This window comes from Vulpes lagopus, chromosome 19 (genome assembly GCF_018345385.1).
Source record: "Vulpes lagopus strain Blue_001 chromosome 19, ASM1834538v1, whole genome shotgun sequence".
In the NCBI taxonomy this organism is placed as follows: Eukaryota; Metazoa; Chordata; class Mammalia; order Carnivora; family Canidae; genus Vulpes; species Vulpes lagopus.
In genome coordinates this window covers 20,409,593-20,432,830 of record NC_054842.1, presented here as the reverse complement: position 1 = coordinate 20,432,830, position 23,238 = coordinate 20,409,593, and the positions used below count along the sequence as shown (strand labels likewise).

General features: G+C 41.2%; 1 protein-coding gene across 1 annotated transcript in view; it reads left to right on the top strand.

Annotated features, from left to right (window-relative positions):
• Positions 1 to 6,601: 6,601 nt before the first annotated feature.
• NR1D2 (nuclear receptor subfamily 1 group D member 2) overlaps positions 6,602 to 23,238 on the top strand; it is a 29,716-nt gene continuing 13,079 nt past the window's right edge. Inside the window, exons 1-5 of the mRNA XM_041734055.1 lie at positions 6,602 to 6,912; positions 15,341 to 15,607; positions 16,887 to 16,975; positions 18,813 to 18,957; positions 20,962 to 21,581. Of these exons, the coding sequence (XP_041589989.1) occupies positions 6,897 to 6,912; positions 15,341 to 15,607; positions 16,887 to 16,975; positions 18,813 to 18,957; positions 20,962 to 21,581 (1,137 nt within the window). The 5' untranslated portion in view covers positions 6,602 to 6,896. The remainder of the gene's footprint in view (positions 6,913 to 15,340; positions 15,608 to 16,886; positions 16,976 to 18,812; positions 18,958 to 20,961; positions 21,582 to 23,238) is intronic.

The window sequence follows — 23,238 nt, the reverse complement described above, 5'->3', positions numbered from 1 at the left end:
GAGGCAGATGCTCAACCGCTGAGCCACCCAGACGTCCCTAATCAAGCATTTCTTATAGCATTTTAGTTTGTTGAGCAGTCATGCAACTTTTTCTTCGTTATTTCCATTCTTATTTCCTCCTCAAATTTCTGTTTAATATGTTATTAAATCAATGGAGCACTTAAATTCAACCAGGGTTTTTCCATGTCATATTGTATAGATTGCGCTCATTACATGTGGACATAACCCTTTCTCCAACTAGATTCTCCTCTGAGGGAGCAGTCTCATTTCAATGCCATAAGACATTATTGATGTTAGACAATGAAGGACTTAGAATAGACAAAAGATTGGATTTGTTTGTTTTTTTTTTAATTTTTATTTATTTATGATAGTCACACACAGAGAGAGAGAGAGAGAGAGAGGCAGAGACACAGGTTCCATGCACCGGGAGCCCGACGTGGGATTCGATCCCGGGTCTCCAGGATCACGCCCTGGGCCAAAGGCAGGTGCCAAACCGCTGCACCACCCAGGGATCCCTGGATTTGTATTTGAAATGTCATTCTATTGACTTTCAGTTGCACAGAGAATAAACTAAAACAATGGAGTGGAACCATCCTGTGGAGAGGAGGCTTCTCTGTACCCCCTTGTTATCTGACTTGTTCCTTTCTCTAGAGTGTCCTTTCTCTTTACACTAACACTTAGAAGTGCTACCAGGTAAAACGCTTACTCTGAGAAATACATCTTAAATTGTTGACACTGAAGTGCGGTATTCAGATCACGGTGGACTGTATATGTGTTATTCTTTAAAATTGTACCTTTTTTGAACAATGGTAGCTGCAACAATATATTTCATCTCACATGCTATTCAAAATATAACCTTGATGTTCTTCTTATGAAAAGATGAGGTCTATGTGCCCTGTCTTCCAATCTGGATATGCTTGTAACTCCCTTGCTACAGACAAATAATGCAGTGAAAATTGATGTTGCCTGACTTTGGAAGCTTGGTCAGAAAAAATGAGACAACTTATGCCTAATTCCCTGGAATGCTTGCACTAGAGCCCTGACTTACTCTGTTGTAAGCAGTCTGACTGCCCTAGGCCAACAAGAAGCTGTGAAGGACTCCATCCAGAGTAGCCCATATATAGAGACCTTGTGGAGAAGCTCTGCAACCACAGAAGAGAGAGAAGGGCTGGGCTAGCCCCAGCTGCTCCAGCCCCTTGCTCTTCTGGTTCTGCACAATGTCTGGATTGCCAGCATTGAGACTCTGAGCCAGAAATGCCCAACCATGGGCTCTCCAAATTCCTGACTCATAGAAACCATCAGAGATAATAACATGATTGCTGCTATTTTATTTTATTTTATTAAAGATTTTATTTTTTAACAGTCTTTACACCCAACGAGGAGCTCAAACTCACAACCCTGAGATCAAGAGTCAGATGCTTCAAGGATGGAGAGTGCCAGACACGCCATAATTGCTGCTATTTTAAATCACTAAGTTTGGGGTGGCTCTGTGGGTTAAGCATTTGCCTTTGGCTAAGGTCATGATCCCAGGGTCTGGGATGGAGCAACACTGGGCTCTCTGCTCAGTGAGCAGCCTGCTTCTTCCTCTCCCTCTGCCCGCAGCTCCCTCTGTTTGTGGTCTGTCAAATAAATAAAATAAAAAAAAAATCACTAAGTTTTGGGGTAATCTGTTACACTGCAGTAGTAACTGGAATATTCCCTATAATAGGTGAGAAGAGTTAAAGCAGTTGTTCCAAACAAGGTTTCTTTAGTTATAAGAAAAACTGGCCAACAGAAGCAAAATTGATGAGGTAAATATCCAGGTTAAGAAGTTAGAAAAATCAAATTAAAAGTGAATGTAAGAAGGGAGATAAAGAGGAGAAATTTGTGAAGTTGAAAACAAAAATGAATCAATAAAGGCAAAAATTAAATCTTTGGAGAAGCTAATAGATACATCTCTAATAGGACTGATTGAAGAAAAAACAGTGCAAATAAAATTAAGCATGAGAAACTATAGAACGGATAGAGATTAAAGAGTAAGAGAATATGAAAAATTTTGTTTCAATAAATTTGAAAACTTATACAACATGGACAGACTCCTAGAATGATGTTATCATACTGACTCAGAAAGAGGAAGAGAGGCTCTGTAAATTTGTAATGACCAATATGGGTACTGTTAGTTACCAGTGACTTTTGGCACTTGAAACATGGCTAGTGTAACCAAGGGGCTAAATTTAAATTTTGTCTAATTAAAAAAATTTTATTTATTTGAGAGAGAGAGTGTGAGCAGGGGAAGAGCAGAGGGAGAGGGACAAGTAGACTCCATGTTGAGTGCAGAGCTCAATGCAGGGAATGATCCCACAACCCCGAGACCTGAGCTGAAATCATGAGTTGGCTGTTGGACCGACTGAGCCATTCAGGTGCTCTAATTTTATCTAATTTTTTTTAAAAAAAATATCTAATTTTGAATAATTAAAATTTAAAAACTGGAACAGTGTAAAGATATTTTTCTGTTAAACAAAGTTGACTCTTTTGCTAGGACTATATTTCACTTTAACCACTGCATCTTGTAAGATATTATTATTGTATTACAATGTGTGCTGGATGCAGCATTCTTGCTACTATTGCACACAAACACATCACTGATCTTGTTATTTTTTTCTATGCACACATATAATATTGTTTATTTGAATATTTTATGGAGACATAAAATAAGACTACGTTACCTTGTGATACATATGTAAGTCATATTTGAATGTTTATTATTTAGTTATAATTAAATTATTTTTAAAGATTTATTTATTTAAGGTGCGGGGAGGGGCAGAGGGTGAGGGGAAAAAGAAACTCCAAGCAGACTCCATGCTGAGTTCAGAGCCTGATGTGGGGCTCAATCTCACCACCCTGAGGCCATAACCTAAGCTGAAACCAAGAGTCAGGCTTAAACTGACTGTGCCACCCAGGTGTCCCAATTATTTTTCTAGTTTAAAAATAAGTATAGATATATTTTTGAATTTACAGCAAAGGCATACTTTGATGCAGATTTGAGAGATGATATAGAAGTTAGTACTTTGACTAGAACAGTAAAGGAAAAAAAGAGCCTGGAAGAAAGTACATCACAAATATCCTGATGCCTGGCAATTTCAATTTGCTGTAGCAGAGGAAACCCCCAAAGACTTTGACTTGTGATGCTGCTACTCTGTAACATCTATGCTGTGTATTCTTGTGCTTTAAACATTTCTGTTTTCATTTCTAGTAGGTAAATATGGATAAATATATCCCACAAAAAAGTCCTTTGTCGTTTTCAATCATTGTAAGTATAAATCAAAACTTTGAGAACTCCTGAACCAGGGCATAGAGAAGACAGAGAGAAATGTTATTATGGTTTTGGGAAGCAGCAATATTCATTAGAATATTTTATTTATTTGTTTATTTATTTAAAAAATATATAAGGATTTTATTTATTCATGAGAGACACACAGAGAGAGGCAGAGGGAGAAGCAGGCTTCATGCAGGGAGCCCGACGTGGGACTCGATCCCATGACTCCAGGATCATGCCCTGGGCAGAAGGCAGGCACCAAACCTCTGAGCCACCCAGGAATCCCCATTAGAATATTTTAAAATGAGGGATGACCTTGAACATTTTTAACTGGAGTTAACTAAAAAAAAAAAAAATCCATCCTTTTCCCCAATACCTCTTTTTCATCAGGGTCCTCATATTGCAGTACCTCACTTGGTCCAGTAAAATAGATTTTGGGACTAGAAGATTCTAATATTCAGGCTCTTTATCCACATCCAGATTGATTTATCCTGTGTTCAGTTTCCTAGGGCCCTGCTGTTAGTGGAATATAAGGATTCATAAGGAAGCTCTCACAGGAAATACTTTGCTTTTTTAAAAAAGATTTTATTTTTTAAGTAATCTCTTAATCCAACACGGGGCCTGAACTTAAAACCCTGAGATCAAGAATTGTATGCTTCACCAACTGCACCAGTGAGGTGTCCCCTAATTTGCATTTTTAACAGATGACTTTTGAAGACAGCCACTTCATTCAGCAGAGTTATTTTGGTCAGAGGAATGAAGAAGGTGGGGTAGGTAGAAATCCACTATGAATGGCCCGAGAATCCCTACAGACTGAGCCATAAACTTCACAGGGTTAATACATAAAGTTCCTTGGAATGACAGCAGCAAAAGGCAATTTCCACTGCAGCTACAGCACTCTGGGGACTGTCCAACTCAGATGCTGCTCAGCATCCTCCTCTGACACTGATGAACCTGACGTTTCCAGTGGCCAGTGGTGTGGCTGGTGACTGATCTGGGTTATAGTTTTATCACCTCTGATATCCACAATGACTCACAGGTAGGAGGTGGCCTTTTGAAAACACAGGGCTCATGGACATGGATTTTATGTCATTTGAATTTAAGATGCTTACGGACATTATTTTCAATTCCATTCTTCTCTTTTTCAAATTTAAATGATAGTATCCTCTCTCTCTCTTTTAAAATAGGCTTTATTTTGGGGCACCTGAGTGGATCAGCTCAGGTCATGGTCTTGGGATCCTGGAATTGAGCCCCACATGGGACTCTCTGCTCGGCAGGCTGTCTGCTTCTCCCTCTCTCTCTCTTGCTCTTTCTCAAATAAATAAATAAAATCTTAAGAATAGGCTTTATTTTTTAGAGTAGTTTTACATTCACAGAAAAATTAAATGAAGTACAGAGAGCTCCCGTATACATTCTGTCCCCATGAACACACACAGTCTCCCCCACTGGCAATATCTCACACCACAGGGGTACATGTGTTACCACTGATGAACCTATATGGACACATCATAAGTATCCAAAGTCTGTAGTTTATATCAGTGTTTACTTTTAGTTGTACATTTGACATGTATCCACCATCATAGTATCACACAGAACAGTTTCACTGCCCTAAAAAATCATCTGTGCTCTGCCTTTTCATCCCTCTGCCTTCCCAACCCCTGACAATCAGTGATATTTTTACTCTCTCCACAGCTTTGCCTTTTCCAGAATGTCATACAGTTGGAACCATACAGTATGTAGCCTTTTCAGAGAGGTATCCTCTTTTATGATTTCTTTTCTTCCTTCTAGACTGCTCATACTGGCCTCAGAAACAGATGGTGGTTGATAAATAAAATGAAAAAGAAAGCTACAAAGTGTAGCCTAGGGAACTCTTGCATCAGCATCACATAGAGTGATAAAGCCCTGAGTTAGGGAAGACCACTGTGGTTAGAGAACAATGTTTAGAGGATGGCAGGCAAGCCTTGGAAAGAGAATCAGGGCCTACAGTTTGTGCTGGGCTTTGCAGGTCAGGCTAAGGCATTGGAGTTTCCTCAAAGTGCGATAGGATGCTATTTGGAGGGTTTTAAGCAGAGTAATATGATCTCATTTACATTTAGAAAATGACACTCAGACTGAGAAGTGACTGTAGGTGGACACAGGAAACAGTCTCTCTCCCCAGTTAGGGGGTATTACAATACCCCAGGCCAGAGATGATGATTGTTGGTCTAGACTGATAGCAATGCTGATGGAGAGAAGGATAGAAACTGAAGACATTATGAAGGTAGCCCAGCTCAGATTTGTTAATAGATTGAATAGGGTATAAAAGGCAGAGTGAGACACACACAGAGGACAGAAGAAATGCAATTTGTTGGTTTCAGGAATTGGCAGATTTGCCAAAATAGTAAAGATTGAGATGGACAAGGAAAAGGGGTGTGTGTGTGTGTGTGTGTGTGTGTGTAAAATGGATTGGGGGAAGAAGGAGTGTGGCACGTGTAAAGATGTTTCACACATTACATTTCCCCCAACATTTTTTACCGAACATTTTCAAAGAGAAAATTGGAAAATAATTTTAGGAATACCCATTTATATTATCTAAGCTAACATCTTACTATACTTGTACCCGCTTATTTATCCATGCCGCCATCCATCAGCCCATCTTACTCTTGTAATGCGATTGCAGACATCCATGCGCTTCGCTCCGCATACCTCAGCAGACATGTCCTTTAGTTCCAGTTTTTTCTTTTGATGTAGAATTTATACACTAGGTGAGATGCGCACACCTCGTGTGCATTCACTGGGTTCTGACACATGTATACGCCTGTCACACCTTTAGGATGGGCTGCCGAGGTGTGGGTATGCGGCGCTCAGGGCGGTCTCGGCTTGGAACGCGGAGGGAACACAGGTCTCCTAGAGCTGGGAGGTTGGATGAAACGACCCAGGGGGCGCCGAGGGCAGAGAGCTGGGCTCTACCCGGAGTCCAGCGTTCGACCGTCTGGCGGGGGCGGAACCGCGGGGCGGCTAGGGGCGGACCCAGCCCGGGGGTCCCAAACGCCGGTGTGTTGGGAGCCCCGGGCCGGTCCTCGGTCACCACCCGAGGTGACTGAGGTGTCACGGGGCGGAGGATGCAGAGGGCCGTGGAGGGGGCTCCGAGGCCGAGAAGGGAAGGTCAACGCGGCGGGCGCGGGGAACCGAGGCCGAGGCGGCGGGCGCCGCGGCGGCGGCGGCGGCGGCGGCGGCGGCGGAGGGGGCGGAGTCGCCGCAGCGGCCGGCCGCGGGCGGGCGGAGGGAGGGGGTGTGTGCGCGGGTCACATGGTCGCAGCTGCCCTCCCCGTCAGCCGCCCTCGCCGCCGCGGTGCGCTGGCTGCAGGAAGCCGCCGCGCCGCCGCTTTGTTGTCAGGGACTCCGCGAGGAGCGCCGCTCGCCGGCCGCCGCCGCCGCCCTCTCCCGCTGCAGCCCGCGCTCCGGCCGCGGGGCTCGGCTCCCGGGCGCCCCGCCCGCCCTGCCCATGAGGGGGCCCCGCGACCCCCGCCGCCTCCAGCCCGGGGTGGCGCGGCGCTGAGGCGGGGGCGGCGCTGCCACCTCTGCGGGAAGCGGGCCGCCTGGTCCCCTCCCGGAGGGCACCATGGAGGTGAATGCGGGTAAGAGCCGGGCCGCGGGGGGCGGAGGGGGCGCCGGATGCCGCTGGGGCACTCGGGAGGCGGCGGCGGGGGGCGACCCCAGGGCTGGGGGGCGGGGGGGCTGCCGCGCGCGGCGGTCGGCTCGGGCTCGGTTCCCGCTCGGTTCCCGCTCGGTTCCCGCGTCGCCCCCCGGGCCGCTCCTCTGCCGCCCTCCCGGCTCCCTGCGACGCCGCAGCGCGGCCCGGCGGCGCCGGCCCGGCCCCCCCCTCACATGGCCGGGCCGCGCGAGCCACGTGCGCGCTGTGTTTACGTTCGGCGGCGCGCGGGCGCCGGTTGGCTGGGCGGGCGCGTGACGCGGCATTACATAATGGGCGCTGAGGCGGCGGCGGCGGGCGGGGACACGTGAGGCCGCTCGGCTCGGTGACCCACATTCCCCGGGGCCGCAGGGACACGTGGGGGTGGGTGCGCGCGCGCGCCGGCGGGGAGCGCCGCAGCCTCCCGGGAGGCCCCGCCCCTTTGGAACCCTCCGGGCTGTGACGTGGCCGCGATTCCCTCCTCCCCCGCGGGGTTGCACACTGCGGAGGAGGCCGCGCGTGCGCGTGCGCGTGCGGTGAACCCCGAGCCCGGGCGGTCCCCGGGCGGGCGCGGGCGCGGACGCCGACGCCGACGCCGCAGTGGGGAGGTGACCTGGCCGCGCGCAGCCGGGGCCGGCGGGCTGCGCCGAAGAAGTAGTGCGGGGCCAGGGTGCGCCGCAGGCCGAGAAGGGTTCCTCGGGGGCAGGCTCGGTGCTTCCCCCACGCGGGACCTCTCGAGGGAGCCCTGAGGCGCCTGGGCCCCCAGCAGCGCCTGGTAGCTGGGACGGAGCCCGCCCTTTTTATGATGCTGCTTCGCTCTGTCCAGGAAGGAGGGTTGCTGTAGGACGTGACCTATCCAGCACACCTTCAGGCATGAAAACGGCTCGAAAATCCCCTCGGGCTGGGAGCCTGTAGGTCTCACCGAGAGCCGGTCATTCAGCTCCCGCAGGGTCGGGATGACTCAGGTGATCCTAAGTGACCCTGAGACTATGAAAGCGTGCGTGGGCATTGTTTCTTTCAACTGATTTTTAAAAACCCGTTGCCTGCCGACCTTTCTTGAGCCTGACCAACAGAATTTGGCTTCATCAGTTATTTTACTTAACATTTCCTATTGCAATGTCGCAACAATACCGTGCTCCCTTCTCGCCTTTTGTCTGCCCTCAATGATGATCCTTACACTTGAGGCCGGTGAGGTTACAGAAGAAGTCAGTTTATGTATTTTTAAGGTTATTATACGCACTTTTTACAAACCATGCCTTGAAAACGAGTGTGAGTTTTCCACCAATAGTAAAAATAAAGACATTTTATAACTGTGTTTTAATTACCTCTGGGTCTGCTTAGCCTTTGAGGGTATTTTCAAAAATTGGGTATTTCTGTCGTGGAATTAAACTTGGGCTTGAAAAGAATTTAGAGAGTATGAGGTTCAGTCTTTTTCAACCTAGCCTTTAGAGTGAATGAATTCCAGTTTTGCAGCCTTGTAAGGTGGGCAAGCTAGGAAGTTTTTGTCTGATTTGAACCTTCCTGGAACAGTATCACTGATTTTAATCTTGCCTTTTGGAACTACGGATAATAAAACTCCCTTTGGATGACTGTTGAACATACCACCCTAGTTCTTCTACTTTCGATTCTCATTACTTGGTCTTTGCTCACTGTTGTTTCAATCATCATTCCTGTTGCCCTTTGGGCTGTAGCACCCAGAAGTGAACAGGCTTCTGCGGAAATGATTGGACAGTTACCAAGTTCCAAGTTTTGGATTCTGCTGCAAATCTCTGGCAGGCTGAGCTTTTGTGGCTTATTGGCTTTGCTGACTCACAGTAACCTTGCAATCGAGTAGGATCTTTTCATGTGCTTTTTTTTTTTTTTTTTTTTTTTTAGAGATTTTATTTATTCACGAGAGACACACACAGAGAGAGAGAGAGAGGCAGAGACACAGGCAGAGGGAGAAGCAGGCTCCATGTAGGGAGCCGGACATGTGGGACTCGATCCTGGTTCTCCAGGATCACGCCCTGGGCTGAAGGCAGTGCCAAAATGCTGAGCCACCCGGGCTGCCCATCATGTGGACTATTTTGAAGCTAGGTTTCATCCATTGTGCAGATAATTGTTTGACCTGAAGTGCAGGAATTTGCAATTATCTTTCTTAATTTTTTCTAGTTCCTTTTGTTTCCATGTTCAGCCTGTCTCAAGCTGTCACCCGGTATATTAACAATTTCTGCCATTTATCTATTAGAGGGAATATTGATAAGCATTCCCTTTAACTTCCTTCAAATTGTAAATGTTGACTAGGGTGGGGCCAGACTCACTGCTGTGTGGCACACCTTTGACCCATCCTTTTGGTCCATACCATTGTATCCGTACAATACCCATTCAGCAAGTGACCATTTCATCTGTCATAACATACTGTCTTTACCTTAATCATGACTAATGCAGGTGTGAAATAGTATAGTGGCAGAATTGACTGTATACATTTGTGTCATAGATTTTGAGTGAATATATGAGGTTCTTTAAAGTAAAAGCTTATTGCACAAACTTCATACCCATAGCTGTGATTCACATTTAAAAAAATCAGGAAAACATTTCCACACAGTTCATACAAACCTGTATTTCTCCTAACTTGAGAAAAAAAAAAAAGTCAGAGAATGGTAACAGTAAAGAAATCAGTTGGAGAGAGAAACAGTAAGATCAAAGGAAGACTTAGAAGTGAAGTAGCAAGTTGCTTGACTAGTCAACAGAGTTAAAGAGATTCAGAAGGTGGTGTGGAAATAACCTAGAGAAAGCACTGTTCCATATGACACACTCAAAGGAAGGAGGAAAGGGTAGGGAAGGTTAGTTTGGTTTGAACTCTTCAGTCGGATGGCGGAATAATAGTCAGCAGTATCTGTTGAGTACTGTGTGTCAGGCCCTTTACATGTGTCACTACTTTTGACACCACACATGAAATTCTTTGAAGGAAGATATTGTTGTTACCATTTGAAGATGAAGAGTTCAGTAGATTGAAGTTTATTAATTTATCCAGGCAAGTGGTGGAGCCAAATTTTAAATCCACAAAGTCTACTTGGGGAGCACAAGCTACTATGCTGTATTAGATTTAAGCCCACAGAATATTTGACAGTATATGCACATCTTGGTGGTCCTGTCTTCTTGGCAATTAAAGAAATAACTGTGTGGATACACTTGGCTTGCAGTGGTCAGGGTCACAGCTGATGAAAACAGCCAGGTGTCAGTAGAGCCTCCTAATCTCATCATTTCTCTCTTTTAATCTTGTTGCTAGTCAGTCTCTTTTCCCCAGACACTAGATTACACTTGTGTCTCCCCACACCCCCTGGCAATTTACATGGAGACAAAAAAACACTTTTACAGAGTAAGACCAATTTGTCACCCATTTTTGGTTTTCTTAAATCTTTTACATGGTATATCATTTAATAATTTGCATGTTTTTCAAGACCCCACTTATTGTCACCTTGGCTGTATTTGCCCCTTTTGATCTTTGCCCTCTCTGGTGCTCTTGTGTGATTCTCAGCAGTTCACAGTAATTTGTATGAAACAGTGCTCACATGGCACTGGAATGAATGGTTAACACAGCTGTTTCCTCAGTTGGTCTACAAGGCTTTTTAGGGAAGGGACCATGCTGCTGTTCTCTGGAACCCTGATACTCAGGCCATAGTTGGAAGGATGGTGAGTCAATTAGAGCTATCCTACCATCCTGTGAGTAGAAATTATTAGTAACCTACTTTTAAAATGAAAACTAAAGCTTCTTGATGGTAAAAATATTTCGTTCTAAGTCACGAGGCACAGTCATGAGTTGAACTCAGGCATACTTTCCAGGATGGTGGGCCGTGGGAGTGGGAGGGAACCTTTTGGTGATGGGCAAGCCTAGAATTGGGGTAAGAAAACCCCAATACCTGGTGAACAGCAAGTGCTTCCCAGCAGTATAAAATTAGATACTGACTTTTGGCTTGTCTGAAGTTGACCACTGGGTAAGCCCTAGCCTGGGAACCTGGCCCAACTCCAGGGATTTTTTTCCAACTAAAAATAGAGAAGACTGCTTCAGCTAATTTTAGCTTGAGGCATCTAAGAAGTACATTCTGCTTGTTTCTGGAAGTGTTGGGACTTGCTGGTTTGGGCATTTTACCTTTCTTGCTTTATCATCAAAAACCATGTTTGTAAAAAGGACTTTAATAGTCCCCTTTTATGAACACTACTTCATTTCAATCTTGTAGTAACTCTGGTAGATATTCCCATTTTATAGAAGGTGACTCAGTTTTAGATTAAAAGTGATTTGCTTGCCCAGGTTTTCACAGTAAGAAATAATAATCTGTACTCTGGCCTTGGCCTTCAATCCTGGCCCTGTCACTTAGTAGCAGTGTTTATGTTAAACCTGTCTGAGCTCTGAAATGGGATAATGGAAATTAATGCTTGTGAGGTCAAAATGTGATATGAAATTATGTTATTTTATTCTTGCTATTCAGTAGGTATTTTTAGTTTTCACTTCCCTTTCTTCAGTGGGTGGAGGAACTATTGATGTACTCTTAACTTTCTAGGAAATTAAAATGTAACCCATGTGGGTTACTAACCATCAGTTCAGTAGATTGGTGTCTGGTAGCAAGAATGAATGCTAAGACAACTAAATCAGTTTTTGATTTAGCTAGGAGAATGTAGCTGCTTCTAGAAGGGTCGTCTCTGATACCATGGTGCCTGGTACAAGTGCTTGTTGAAAAGGATTGTTAAAGTTCCTAAAGATAGGAATTGGATATTAACTGGATTGATAGTAGCTCAGTAATTTTTCTTAATTTTGATTTTGGAGGTTTTGAAAGGAAGGTGCATTTTGGGTAGTTAATAGCAAACACCTTCTGTTGCCTAGTCAGTGGGCAACAGTTATTAAGCAGTTTTAATTAAGCCATTGGGATAGCTCTGATTTCTGCAAGTTTATTTCTAAGGTGAGGTAGTCAGAAGACCTTGTGAACATAAATGGCTCACTCAAATGCTGGCCCTAAGAAAGTCTTACTTTAGAAAACCATCTTACTTGAGAAAGAAAACCATCACTTTCTCATGTCTTACCATCTTGAGACGTAAGAAGTGAATTTACTACCTAGAGTGGTAGTACTTTAAGATAAGTAGCTGTGAGTTTGGGAGTTTACTGAAGACTAAGGATAATGTTTTCATTTGCATTCTATTCTGAGTGTGTAGACACATGAAAAAAGTAGTAGTTTAGTTGTTTGCTAACACCTGGAATTTCTATTGTGAACTTCAGATCTCTAAAATTTTATGAAAACAGATGGCACAGTGGTTTACCCAGTAACGTGACATTTTTTAGCCTTCCAAGTTAAAATTGTTTCTCTCTGGATTCACAGAGTATTTAGGGTATTCAGGGAGTTACATCATTGAAAACATCTACTTTTAAAACTATGAACCAATTTGTGCTTGAATTCAGTGATTGTAGCTATTCTTAAACTTCAACGTGCAAAGAATTACCTGGGGAACTTCTTAAAAATTAAAAATGCTCATTCCCGAGGGGCCTACTCTGGGCAAGGCCTTGGAAACACGTATTTTGAAAAAATACCAGGTGGTTCTCATGATACACATTTTATGTAATTTGTCTGGATGAAGAGAATAAACTCAGTAAGTTTTTCCTCCTTATGTTTGGAGTTTCAGGAGCTTTCAAAATCAGCAGTAGGTGACATTTCTATTATTAAATTACCCTTGGTTGCTGGGGTGCCTGGGTGGCTCAGTTGGTTAAACATTTGCCTTTGGCTCAGTTTGTAATCCGGAGTCCTGGGATAGAGTGCTGCCTTGAGCTCCCTGCTTGGTGGGGAGTCTGCTTCTCCCTTTCCCTCTCCCCTCCTCATGCTCTCACTGTCTCTGCCTCTCTGTCAAGTTAATTAAAATCTTAAAAAAAAATTACTCTTGGTCACATTTCTTCCTTTGAGCACAGATAAAGACATTGACTTGTGACAGCCCTACTTTTACTGTGTAACTACTTTATTGCGTATTAGTATCTCCAAGAGGTTGATTAAAATTTCTGGTTCAGTAGATGTGGAGTGTGGCCTGAAATGTTTCTAACAGATTTGCAGGTGATGCTGAAGCCCTTGATTGATATAGGGATCACACTTTGAGAATGATTGGTTTATAGATGGGGAGTACCTTGTAGGTCTGATATTAACCATAAAGCTCTGGTTTCACTCTGGGAAGATGATAAGCACATGGCAGGAGAACATTTGGGAAGTGGATTAGTCTAGGAAGACCAGAATCACACCTCCAACTTCAAGACTGATAGTAGGCGTATGCTTAATGAATGGAAAAGTGGATGGAATTCTCCATGTTGCTTATATTTTTTGTCTTTAAAATTCAAGTACATTTAGTTTGCATTTATGCATATTAAATTTATGTATGATAAACACTATTGTGTTTTTCTTGGCATAGTAGGAGCTGTTTTAACTTCTCTTTTGGGTTGTGACCAAAATCCCTAAGAATTATGGTTTTACTTGACTGCTTAGGAACTTTCCATTCTGGTTATGTATAATTGGTACTTAAATACCTATCTGGTACCCTATTTCAACACAACAGACTAAAAGTGACCTAAAATTTCCTTGCCCATTTTTTTCTTTGTGAGTGGAAGTATCTTTCTATTCTTTGGAATTGTTTTGGCCTCAGCGTTTTGCTCCATCTGTGTGTGTTATAAATTGTAGTTTTTACCAACGAAAAGATTGGGGAATCATTTCTCATTAGCAGAGAAGGTTATTTCAGAAGGAATGCTTAAATTACAGTTGTTATTTAGGGAATGTGCAGAAGTCTCCACTTATTACTCTGTATAGTTATCAGAAATATCAGAAATGTCCTGTTTTGTCTGTGACTACCTAGTACTGTTTTTTTTAAAATTAATTTATTTATTCATGAGAGACAGAGAAGCAGAGACACAGGCAGAGGGAGAAGCAGGCTCCATGCAGGGAGTCTGATGTGGGACTCGATCCTGGGTCTCCAGGATCAGGCCCTGGGCTGAAGCAGGCGCTAAACCGCTGAGCCACCCAGGGATCCCCTTCCTAGTACTGTTTTATGCTACTTGGGATCTGTCCTTGTTATTAAATGTGGGCTTCACAAAGGCAGAGAATTAGGTCTTAAAAATATTTATGGTAGGCTTATTACCTGTAAAGCATGCATAGAGAATTAAGAGACACCGTGCACTGAGGTGTGTATGGTCTACTGGAGAAAGAGATGGAGACAGTAAACAGTATGTTTAAATAAGATTTCAGAACAGAGATAGAAGAGAGGTAATTTTACCTTTGTATCTTATGCACATCGAAAAAGCCCTTTAAATGTTTGTTGATGATAGAGGAAAGAGGAAAAGAAACCACAATAGAAAAGATGAGAATTAGTTGTTTGGCCTGGGATTTGGAAAAATAATATAGTTGCCTATGAGATTACCCTTGCAGAGTTTTATGTCTTTGAGAGAAGATGTTTGAAATTATACCCCAAGAATAATTTTAAATACTGTTTCTTAACCTGAGAAGTTTACAGTCTCTAGGAGGCCAAGACCAGTTTTCACAGAGGTTGTGGAGGTTATATTGGTGAAGTTGTGAATAGTGTTTTAAGAGTAGCTCTGTGGAGAATTAGTGTCAGCCTTAATGTTATTCTCTTATAGCATGCATTCTTTCAGCCTCTTTTAACATTTACTGTAAATAGCAAGTGAGAAGAACAGGTGGTGAGTCTGGATTCCTTAAGAGCTGTTTACAGATAAGTGTGTCTGCAAGTCCAGTGGCAGAAGCAGGTGGAGAAGGGGGAGTATGGAACTGGTGATTAGTGAATAGTCATTGAAGTTTTCAGGGATCAAAACAGAAAGATTCTGGGAGCATTAGCTATGAAACATTCCCCCATTTGACATAAATTATCTGGAGTTCCAAATGTTATATCTGTTCTTGATTAACCTAAGTTTTAGCCAGGTGCTGGGGGAGGCAAATGAACTCATTGTTTCTAAGATTGTGTTATATAAAGATATAATGAAAGAGACAAAGAGAGGACCAGAATCAGACTTTGTCGTGACCAAAACAGTTTACTCTAAGCTACCTAGTCAGGAAGATTTTTCATTCTTTATAGGAAAAAAAAAAAACTGGAAAATGAAAAGCTTTAGGTTTGGATCTTTGTGTGCTCATAATAATTAAGCCAGTGAGAGCTTCTCATTCTTTGAATCAGTGGAAATTATATGTGCTTCAAACTCTATGAAAGCAGGAAAAATAGGAAATAAGGAAGTAAGTTACTTTCTCCTTTTAGTGGTAAGTAGTCAGCAGTCTGTTTCTAAAGTTAGTGACTTTACTATTCAGATTTGGAAAAATAGAAAACATATATTGTCATGTATCTAATTATCTGAATTTTCGCCTCTTTTCTAGGGGGTGTGATCGCCTATATCAGTTCTTCCAGCTCAGCCTCTAGCCCTGCTTCTTGTCACAGTGAAGGTTCTGAGAACAGTTTCCAATCCTCCTCCTCCTCTGTTCCATCTTCTCCAAATAGCTCTAATTCTGATAACAATGGTAATCCCAAAAATGGAGATCTCTCCAATATTGAAGGCATCCTGAAGAATGATCGAATAGATTGTTCTATGAAAACAAGCAAATCGAGTGCACCTGGGATGACAAAGAGTCATAGTGGAGTGACAAGTAAGTTACTTTAGTTTTCAAAGGTTCGTGCCATTAATTACAGGTGGGGTTTGTTTAATCAGTTTTTCATTTGAGTGTCATTTCACCCCCTCTTGGATGATGATAGTTTAGTAGTTAGTAGGTAAGAAATCAGTGATAATTTTAAAAGTTACAGCCTAGGGGTTGTCATAATTGGTTCTTGCCACAGAGCAAGATATGTGATTATACACTCTGCCTGACTGTGTTTCCTCTGGGGTATCCCCTTTACCACATTTTCACAGTTGTCTTTCTTCTGAACTCTTAGTAGTGAATTTGGTTTCTAGAACAGAGTACTTGTGGGAAGGGTTTTGCTTTCTTGAAGTTGGAGTTAGGAACGTTTGGGATTTAGAAAACAAAGCAGCCTTGGGATAACTGAGTGGCGGAATTTGGAGTCCTGAGTGAATGTGGAGGTAAGAGTGGCTGCTGCAGAGGAGGATTGGTGCCTATAGGTGAATTGAACTGAGTATCATACAGCAAGCAGGGTGTGGCCACATCTGTTCACACCTCTGATGATTGCCTCTTTTGTTTGACTTTTTAATTCTTACCAAGGAGAATTGTTTTTAATTCTGGTTGTGGGACACCTGGGTGGCTCAACAGTTGAGTGTCTGCTTTTGGCTCAGGGCATGGTCCTGGGGTCCAGGATCGAGTCCCATATCGGGCTCCTTGTGGGGAGCTTGCTTCTCCCTCTGCCTGTGTCTCTGCCTCTCTCTCTCTCTCTCTCTGTGTCTCATGAATAAATAAATAAAATCTTTAAAAAAAATAATTCTGGTTGCATATATGGTATAAAGTAACTCTAGATTTAAAAAATTTCAGAGTATGTTCAAAATCATGAGGAAAGGGAAAAAAACTCGCTCTCAGAAATATTTTTGGCAGCCCCATAAACTGTGTTTAAAAGAAAACTAAGGGATGTCTGGGTGGCTCAGTGGTTGAACGTCTGCCTTTGGCTCAGGGCGTGATCCTGGAGTCCCGGGATCGAGTCCCGCATCAAGCTCCCTGCATGGAGGCTGCTTCTCCCTCTGCCTGTGTCTCTGCTTCTCTCTGTGTTTCTTATGAATAAATGAATAAAATATTTAAAAAAAACTAAGATTTCTTTTGATAACTTGATGTAAAGATTTTTCTTTCTTTTGCATTATAAGAGTAGATTTGAATTTTTTGAAAGTTACTTCAAGTTGAATAAAATAAATTGGAATCAGTTGGAGAGAAAAGCAACAGTTGAAGTCTTTCTTCCAGCTTTATACTTTTGTGTCTGTTTGTGTCTTAGAATTTAGTGGCATGGTTCTACTGTGTAAAGTCTGTGGGGATGTGGCGTCAGGATTCCACTATGGAGTTCATGCTTGTGAAGGCTGTAAGGTAAGCTATTGATTCTGGGATTAAAGAAATTGGAGTTAGGCTTGCCAATTTCCACAAATGATAACTTGGGAGGATAAGAGAAATCAGAAGCTACTCTTAAAGTTTTAAACATTTTATATAGCATATAAAGATAACTTATTTTGAAAAATATATTTTTAATTCAGTGAAAATATTTCTCTTTAAGATTTTGATCAGAATAAACTTGCTTTCTCACTCAAAATGATAGTATGAAACCAAGTGCCCAAATGCTTATTTATTAATGCATCTGGCACTGTTCCAGGTGGTGGGGAAATAGGAAGCGAGACAGGCAAGGCACTGCTGCCTTATTGGAACTTAGTTTAAACCAAACTTTGAATAAGTCACTTCAGATATGTTGACATTCTGATATGCCAGATATTAGGAGTTGGGAATAATTCCTGTATACTTGTAAAAATGTAGCATCTTTAGAAGTAATGCCAAGTGAGCAGAAGAATCTTGAATATAAATTGAATACTTGGGGAACCTCATTTTATTTTTTAGGTTAGTTGAATATTTCTTGGTTAGAGGGTCAGCTAATTCCAAGTGAGATAGTCTATACCTCCTACTTATATCCAGGAAATATCCCTTTCTTTAAAGAATCTGGCACAATTATTTCTCCTGAGTATCAAAATTAATATGGCCAAGACACTTGCTCTTGGTGTTTTCTGACTGAAAGCCAGGAACAAGAATCCAGTTTGGCAAGATATGATAGGTGAGCAAGATAATGAATATACGTGATGGAAGAAGAAATATTTTCTAGGGTAGCTCTGAATAAATTGTGCATTTGGTAGCTCTAATGACTGGGTCACTTCACAAGACTAGTCTGTATTTAATATAGAAGTAGCACTTTTCCACTGTTTTAAAAATGCTATAAATGCTGTTTTACTATCTCTTCCTCCTCCTCCTCCTCTTCTTCTCCTTCTTTTTTAAAATGTGAAGTAATTGTATAGTAGACATTATTCTCACTTTATTGCCAAAGAAACAAAAACACAAGCGTATGAGCCTGTGTATCCTTGATAAATACACATAATTGTTCTGTACCCTCCTAGAGATAAGTCTAATTCAGATATTGTAGTGTCCAAGTATAATATTGCAGTAATAAAATTTAAAAATGTAGTATTTCAAAATTCCATAGATTTATGAAATGTGTGGTTAGTTATGATACTCAGGGAAACTGCAATTTAAAATTTTGGTAACTGTTCTTGACTTTACTGTTTTTCCTGGGACCATGAAGCTGGAGCTCTGTAAAGAAAGACCTTTCACAGAGCATGTACTTAAATTGTTTGTGTAGTAAAGGCAGTTATTTGTAGCCATCTAGCTGGGAACGGTCTTCCCTTGGATTAGTAGTTGGTCTGTGGGTGTGTGGTGCCACTCGGACCTGTTGCTGACAAGTAGCCAGGAACATCTGGCATCTACAAGTAGACCTTGCTGGGGTCAGCAGATTATGATCCAGGAAAGACCAAATCATTCGTATTTCAGAAGTTTTGGGATTTGTATGTGATTAAAGTTTGGGCTGGAAAATGTGGCTACCCGTAACATGGTAAAGTGTAGTAAAGCAGTGCTTGGCAAGCTCCGAGATTCTCTGAAGAGAAGAGGAAGAGTTTTGTTTGGCTAGTAGGCATGGGTGCTTTGAAACCATAAGCATCCAGTTAAAGTCTGTGTGTCATTGTTACATATCCCTCTGTTCTAAGCCAAAATTATTTTCCCAGGTAGCCAGTAAAATACTATTGTTGTGTTATGTGTGTATGGGCGGGGGGTGCTTACAAGGATTTCATCTGGATGTTTGTAAATGACTGAGTTCATCTTCCTTTGTTCTTAGGGTTTCTTTCGGAGAAGCATTCAGCAAAACATTCAGTACAAGAAGTGCCTGAAGAATGAAAACTGTTCTATAATGAGGATGAATAGAAACAGATGTCAGCAGTGTCGCTTCAAAAAGTGTCTGTCAGTTGGAATGTCGAGAGATGGTATGTTCCCACTTTAACGAGCACTCTTCTTAAAACATATGGAGCTAGGCTTTCATTCCTCAGCATAAACCAGACCTATAGGCCAGTTACCAGTGGCCTTCTTGTGCTTAGAGTGAAGCAGATTTTAGAAACACATTTTGATGCTTTGTAAGATGCCAGATTCATTAAAGTTAAATTTTAGCATTATCACCCTGGAAATAGCTCTTGGCTCTCTTTTTGGGGGCTTCTTCTAAAAAGATCCCCCCCCCCCTTTTTTTAAAGTATACAGTTTGAATACTTTTATTTCCCTAACAAAAGAATTCATTTTTCTTCCTTTTCTTTTTTCTTTCTTTCCTTTTTTTCTTTCTCCCTTATAGAGGAAGTAGGGAGGGGCAAAGAGAGGGGAGGAAGAGAGAATCTCAAGTAGGCTTCATGCCCAGCATGGAGTCTGACACAGAGCTCAATTCTACAACCCTCAGATCACAACCTGAACTGAAATCAAGAATCTGAGGCTTGACTAATTGAGCCACCTAGGCACCCCTCACTTTTCTTGATGTAGGAATCCTTGGCTCTGTCTACTTAATTAGCATTTCTGAGGAACTTATTTCTGCTGTGTGAATTATCTCTATGATTTTCTCAGCCCTGAGATGATAATGTGCTTTTAGGGCACAGGTTCTGAGTATGTTGAAAGGAGATACAAAATTGACAGAAACAGTAGGGTCTTATGTGGAGGTGGTTGCTAAATTCTGGCATGATCCAGTCCCATAAAAAATAAAAGTTAATTTGAGGGACTATTAGTATCTCTGTGGATGACATCACTGGAAAATTTGACTCTTCTGTTCTGCTTACGGAAATCACTTTTGGATAGTCTCATTCAGTAACAGAATATGCAGGTTTCAGAGGGATTAGTTTAGTAGTATTAAGAATTGCTAAGAATGAACCTGATATGTATTTAGGGAAGGGTCACTTAAGCCGTCCCTTAAGTTATATATTACACAAGTACCGTTTGTTAATAGAGCATCTTGAGAAATGGATTTTAGCATTTGATGTTTTGGATTTCATTTGCCTGAAAAAAAATTTTTTTTTTTGTATTACTGGAAATACTGGTCTGAAGTTGGTAGATATTGTGATTTCCTCAAAAGAACAAAAATGGCAATCATTTGTGAAGGAGGGAGTAGAGATAGAGTGTGAAACATAAAATTGTCCATTAATAGCAACAATGTCAGAAGCTACAATTAGATTAGGAAGGTGTTCTTGCTGGGTGGGTATATTGGATTTTTATTATCTCCATATAAATATTAGATTAGAAAGCTTTTCTTTTCTATTCCTCAGGAATAGGAATGTTGGAGACAGGACACATTCTAACTCTTGCCTCTAAAATAATGGTGGATGAATGATTTAATTTTTGTTTCAGTGATTTTAATTAAAATCCAGCCAGTTTTCAATAACTGCATTTCTGTTGACTGTGTGTGTGTGTGTGTGTTTTAATTTAAAAAAAAATTTAAAAAGATTTTTAAGAAGGTAGAAAAGGAGAGAGTAAATAATTTAATAGTTGACTCTTGAATATAGGGTTACGAAAATGAATTGACAAAGGTTAGATGTTCGGGGAGTGCTTGTACCTATTAGGTTCCATTAACATTAATGGCTGTGGGTAGCTGAATCTCACCATGTACCTTCTTAAGAACAGTCTTCAGCTTTGTAATAGGCGCTATGTAGTAATGCTGACTGCTTCAACTGTGATTTTCATTAGTTAATTTCAAATTTTTCAGAAATTTTGCTTATAAAATACCCAAGACATAGATACTCTCTTAGCTTTCTTTTGGGAGAAAACTTGAAAAATTTTCTCCTTTCCACTTCTTATCCTACATCAAAAATATAACTATCAAATTTAGAATGATTTGGGCCAGAGACATTCAGATATTTTTTATTTGTACAGAAGCTATAGCTAACATAATTTTGTGCTATTCTTTTGTATAAACAGGTCTTACTTAGAATATAGATGTTAAATATCTTTTTCTTCAATAGCTGTTCGGTTTGGTCGTATTCCTAAGCGTGAAAAACAGAGGATGCTAATTGAAATGCAGAGTGCGATGAAGACCATGATGAACAGCCAGTTCAGTGGTCATTTGCAGAATGACACATTAGAACATCATGAACAGACAGCCTTACCAGCCCAGGAACAGCTGCGACCCAAGCCCCAGCTCGAACAAGAAAACATCAAAAGCTCTTCTCCCTCTTCTGATTTTGCAAAGGATGAAGTGATTGGCATGGTGACCAGGGCACACAAGGATACCTTTATGTATAATCAAGAGCAGCGAGAAAACTCAGCAGAGACCATGCAGCCTCAGAGAGAACGGATTCCCAAGAGCATGGAGCAGTATAATTTAAATCATGATCACTGTGGCAGTGGGCTTAGCAGCCATTTTCCATGTAGTGAGAGCCAGCAGCACCTCAATGGACAGTACAAAGGGAGGAACATAATGCATTACCCAAATGGGCATGCCATTTGTATTGCAAATGGACATTGTATGAACTTCTCCAATGCTTATACTCAACGAGTATGTGATAGAGTTTCGATAGATGGATTTTCTCAGAATGAGAACAAGAATAATTACCTGTGCAACACTGGAGGGAGAATGCATCTGGTATAGTGAATTCAATTTTTTTGCCCAACTTGAATCAAGGAAAGCTTTTGAAAGTTTTCTTTTATTTGGGGGGAATATACCAACTTCAGGGGCAGGGTTGGTGTCAGAAAACATGAGATTTATAGAATCAGTTTCATACAGTATTTTAAGTCAAATACTTCTAATAAACATCATTTGTTGAATGACCTCATTTCACAAAGAACTGAGTACAAGCATGTGATTTGATTGATACTGTGGTTGGGATAAGCATTTATATAAAATATGGATCATGTAAAATTGGTCCTTTAAATCTTAGAAATCCCTTTGAAAATTTAAGCATTCTGATTAATTACTCCCCTACTAGCTTTGGGATTTTCTCAAAGTGCTGATCATTTAGCTTGCCACAGTTGGTAATCCTTTGATATCTATGGAAGTATTTTCTTTAACCATTATAATGCAAAATCTTTGAACATAGAACATGGATAGATATTTTACTGTTTGAGAATCTAGGAATATTTTAATATGCTAATTTCTAAGGATTTTCTCAGACTTCATCTTATGAAATGAGCTAGTGTTACTCATATCGTTCAGGTTTTTTTTTTTTTAATCAAATACAAGAGTCTACATCAAAGTACAGTGTTTATATTCAGCCAAAATTTCATCAAAAACAGCAGTACCTCACCATTTCCAGTATATACCATGAGGTCCTTTGATAGTGCTGGTATTTTCTGCAGCCAGGTAATTAAAGTCTTCTTTTTTCATTTTTAAAGTAACTGACTCCAATTCTTTTGTTAGATTTTTCTTGTCACTTACAGGTATTTGATTCCATAGATCTGAAAGGTGACCTTATATTTTATTAGACATAGTGGCTACCTTAAGGAGGGAAAAAAAAAATCTGTAACCATTTTTGGTATTCTCTATGGTTATTTAATCATCCTGTTCCTGGATCTCCTGTGGATTTAGTGAACATTTAAAGGCTGATTTTACTAGTAGAGTATACAGTGAATGTTCATAATCTTTTTAGTGTTCTCATACCCTCTTTGGCTTCCTAATTTTTCCTCACCAATCCTTACATAGAAGGTGTTCCTTATATCTCCCATCATTGTTTTGTTTCCTAATTGAACAAGTGGAGGCTAGTAGTCCTGCCACTGTTTATGAAATAAATGGTCAGTGACTTTTTTTTTTTTTAAAGTAAGCCATCTCACTATCTTTCCTTCTTTGAAATTATAATATTTTAATTGTGCCATTTGGAAAAAAAGTGAGCTTTGAAATGTTAACTAAATATTAGGTTCTAGGCTTGTGACTTCTAGATGTATTTGGATAAATCACTAAACACTAGGGTCTCATTTCCTTATCTGAGAAATGATAATTATATCTGCTATAAGTAATGAATAGGATTGACAACATTAAGTATATATGAATTTTTTTAAGAATCATAAAACCAGCATAAGATGGCAGCAGTGTTACAAAATAAACTCTTAAACCTGCACAAATGGTTTTTGAAATAGCTTAGGCTACCCCTTTTATGATGCATTAATTGCTATTCACTAGGTTGCCATGAGGCTTCCTAACATAAGGCAAGTAGTAAGAAGAGAAAGTGTTACTATTAGTAACATTTACCTGTGTCTGAGAGTTATTTTCACATTGGGGTTCCCAGTGATTGAGATGCCACTTTATG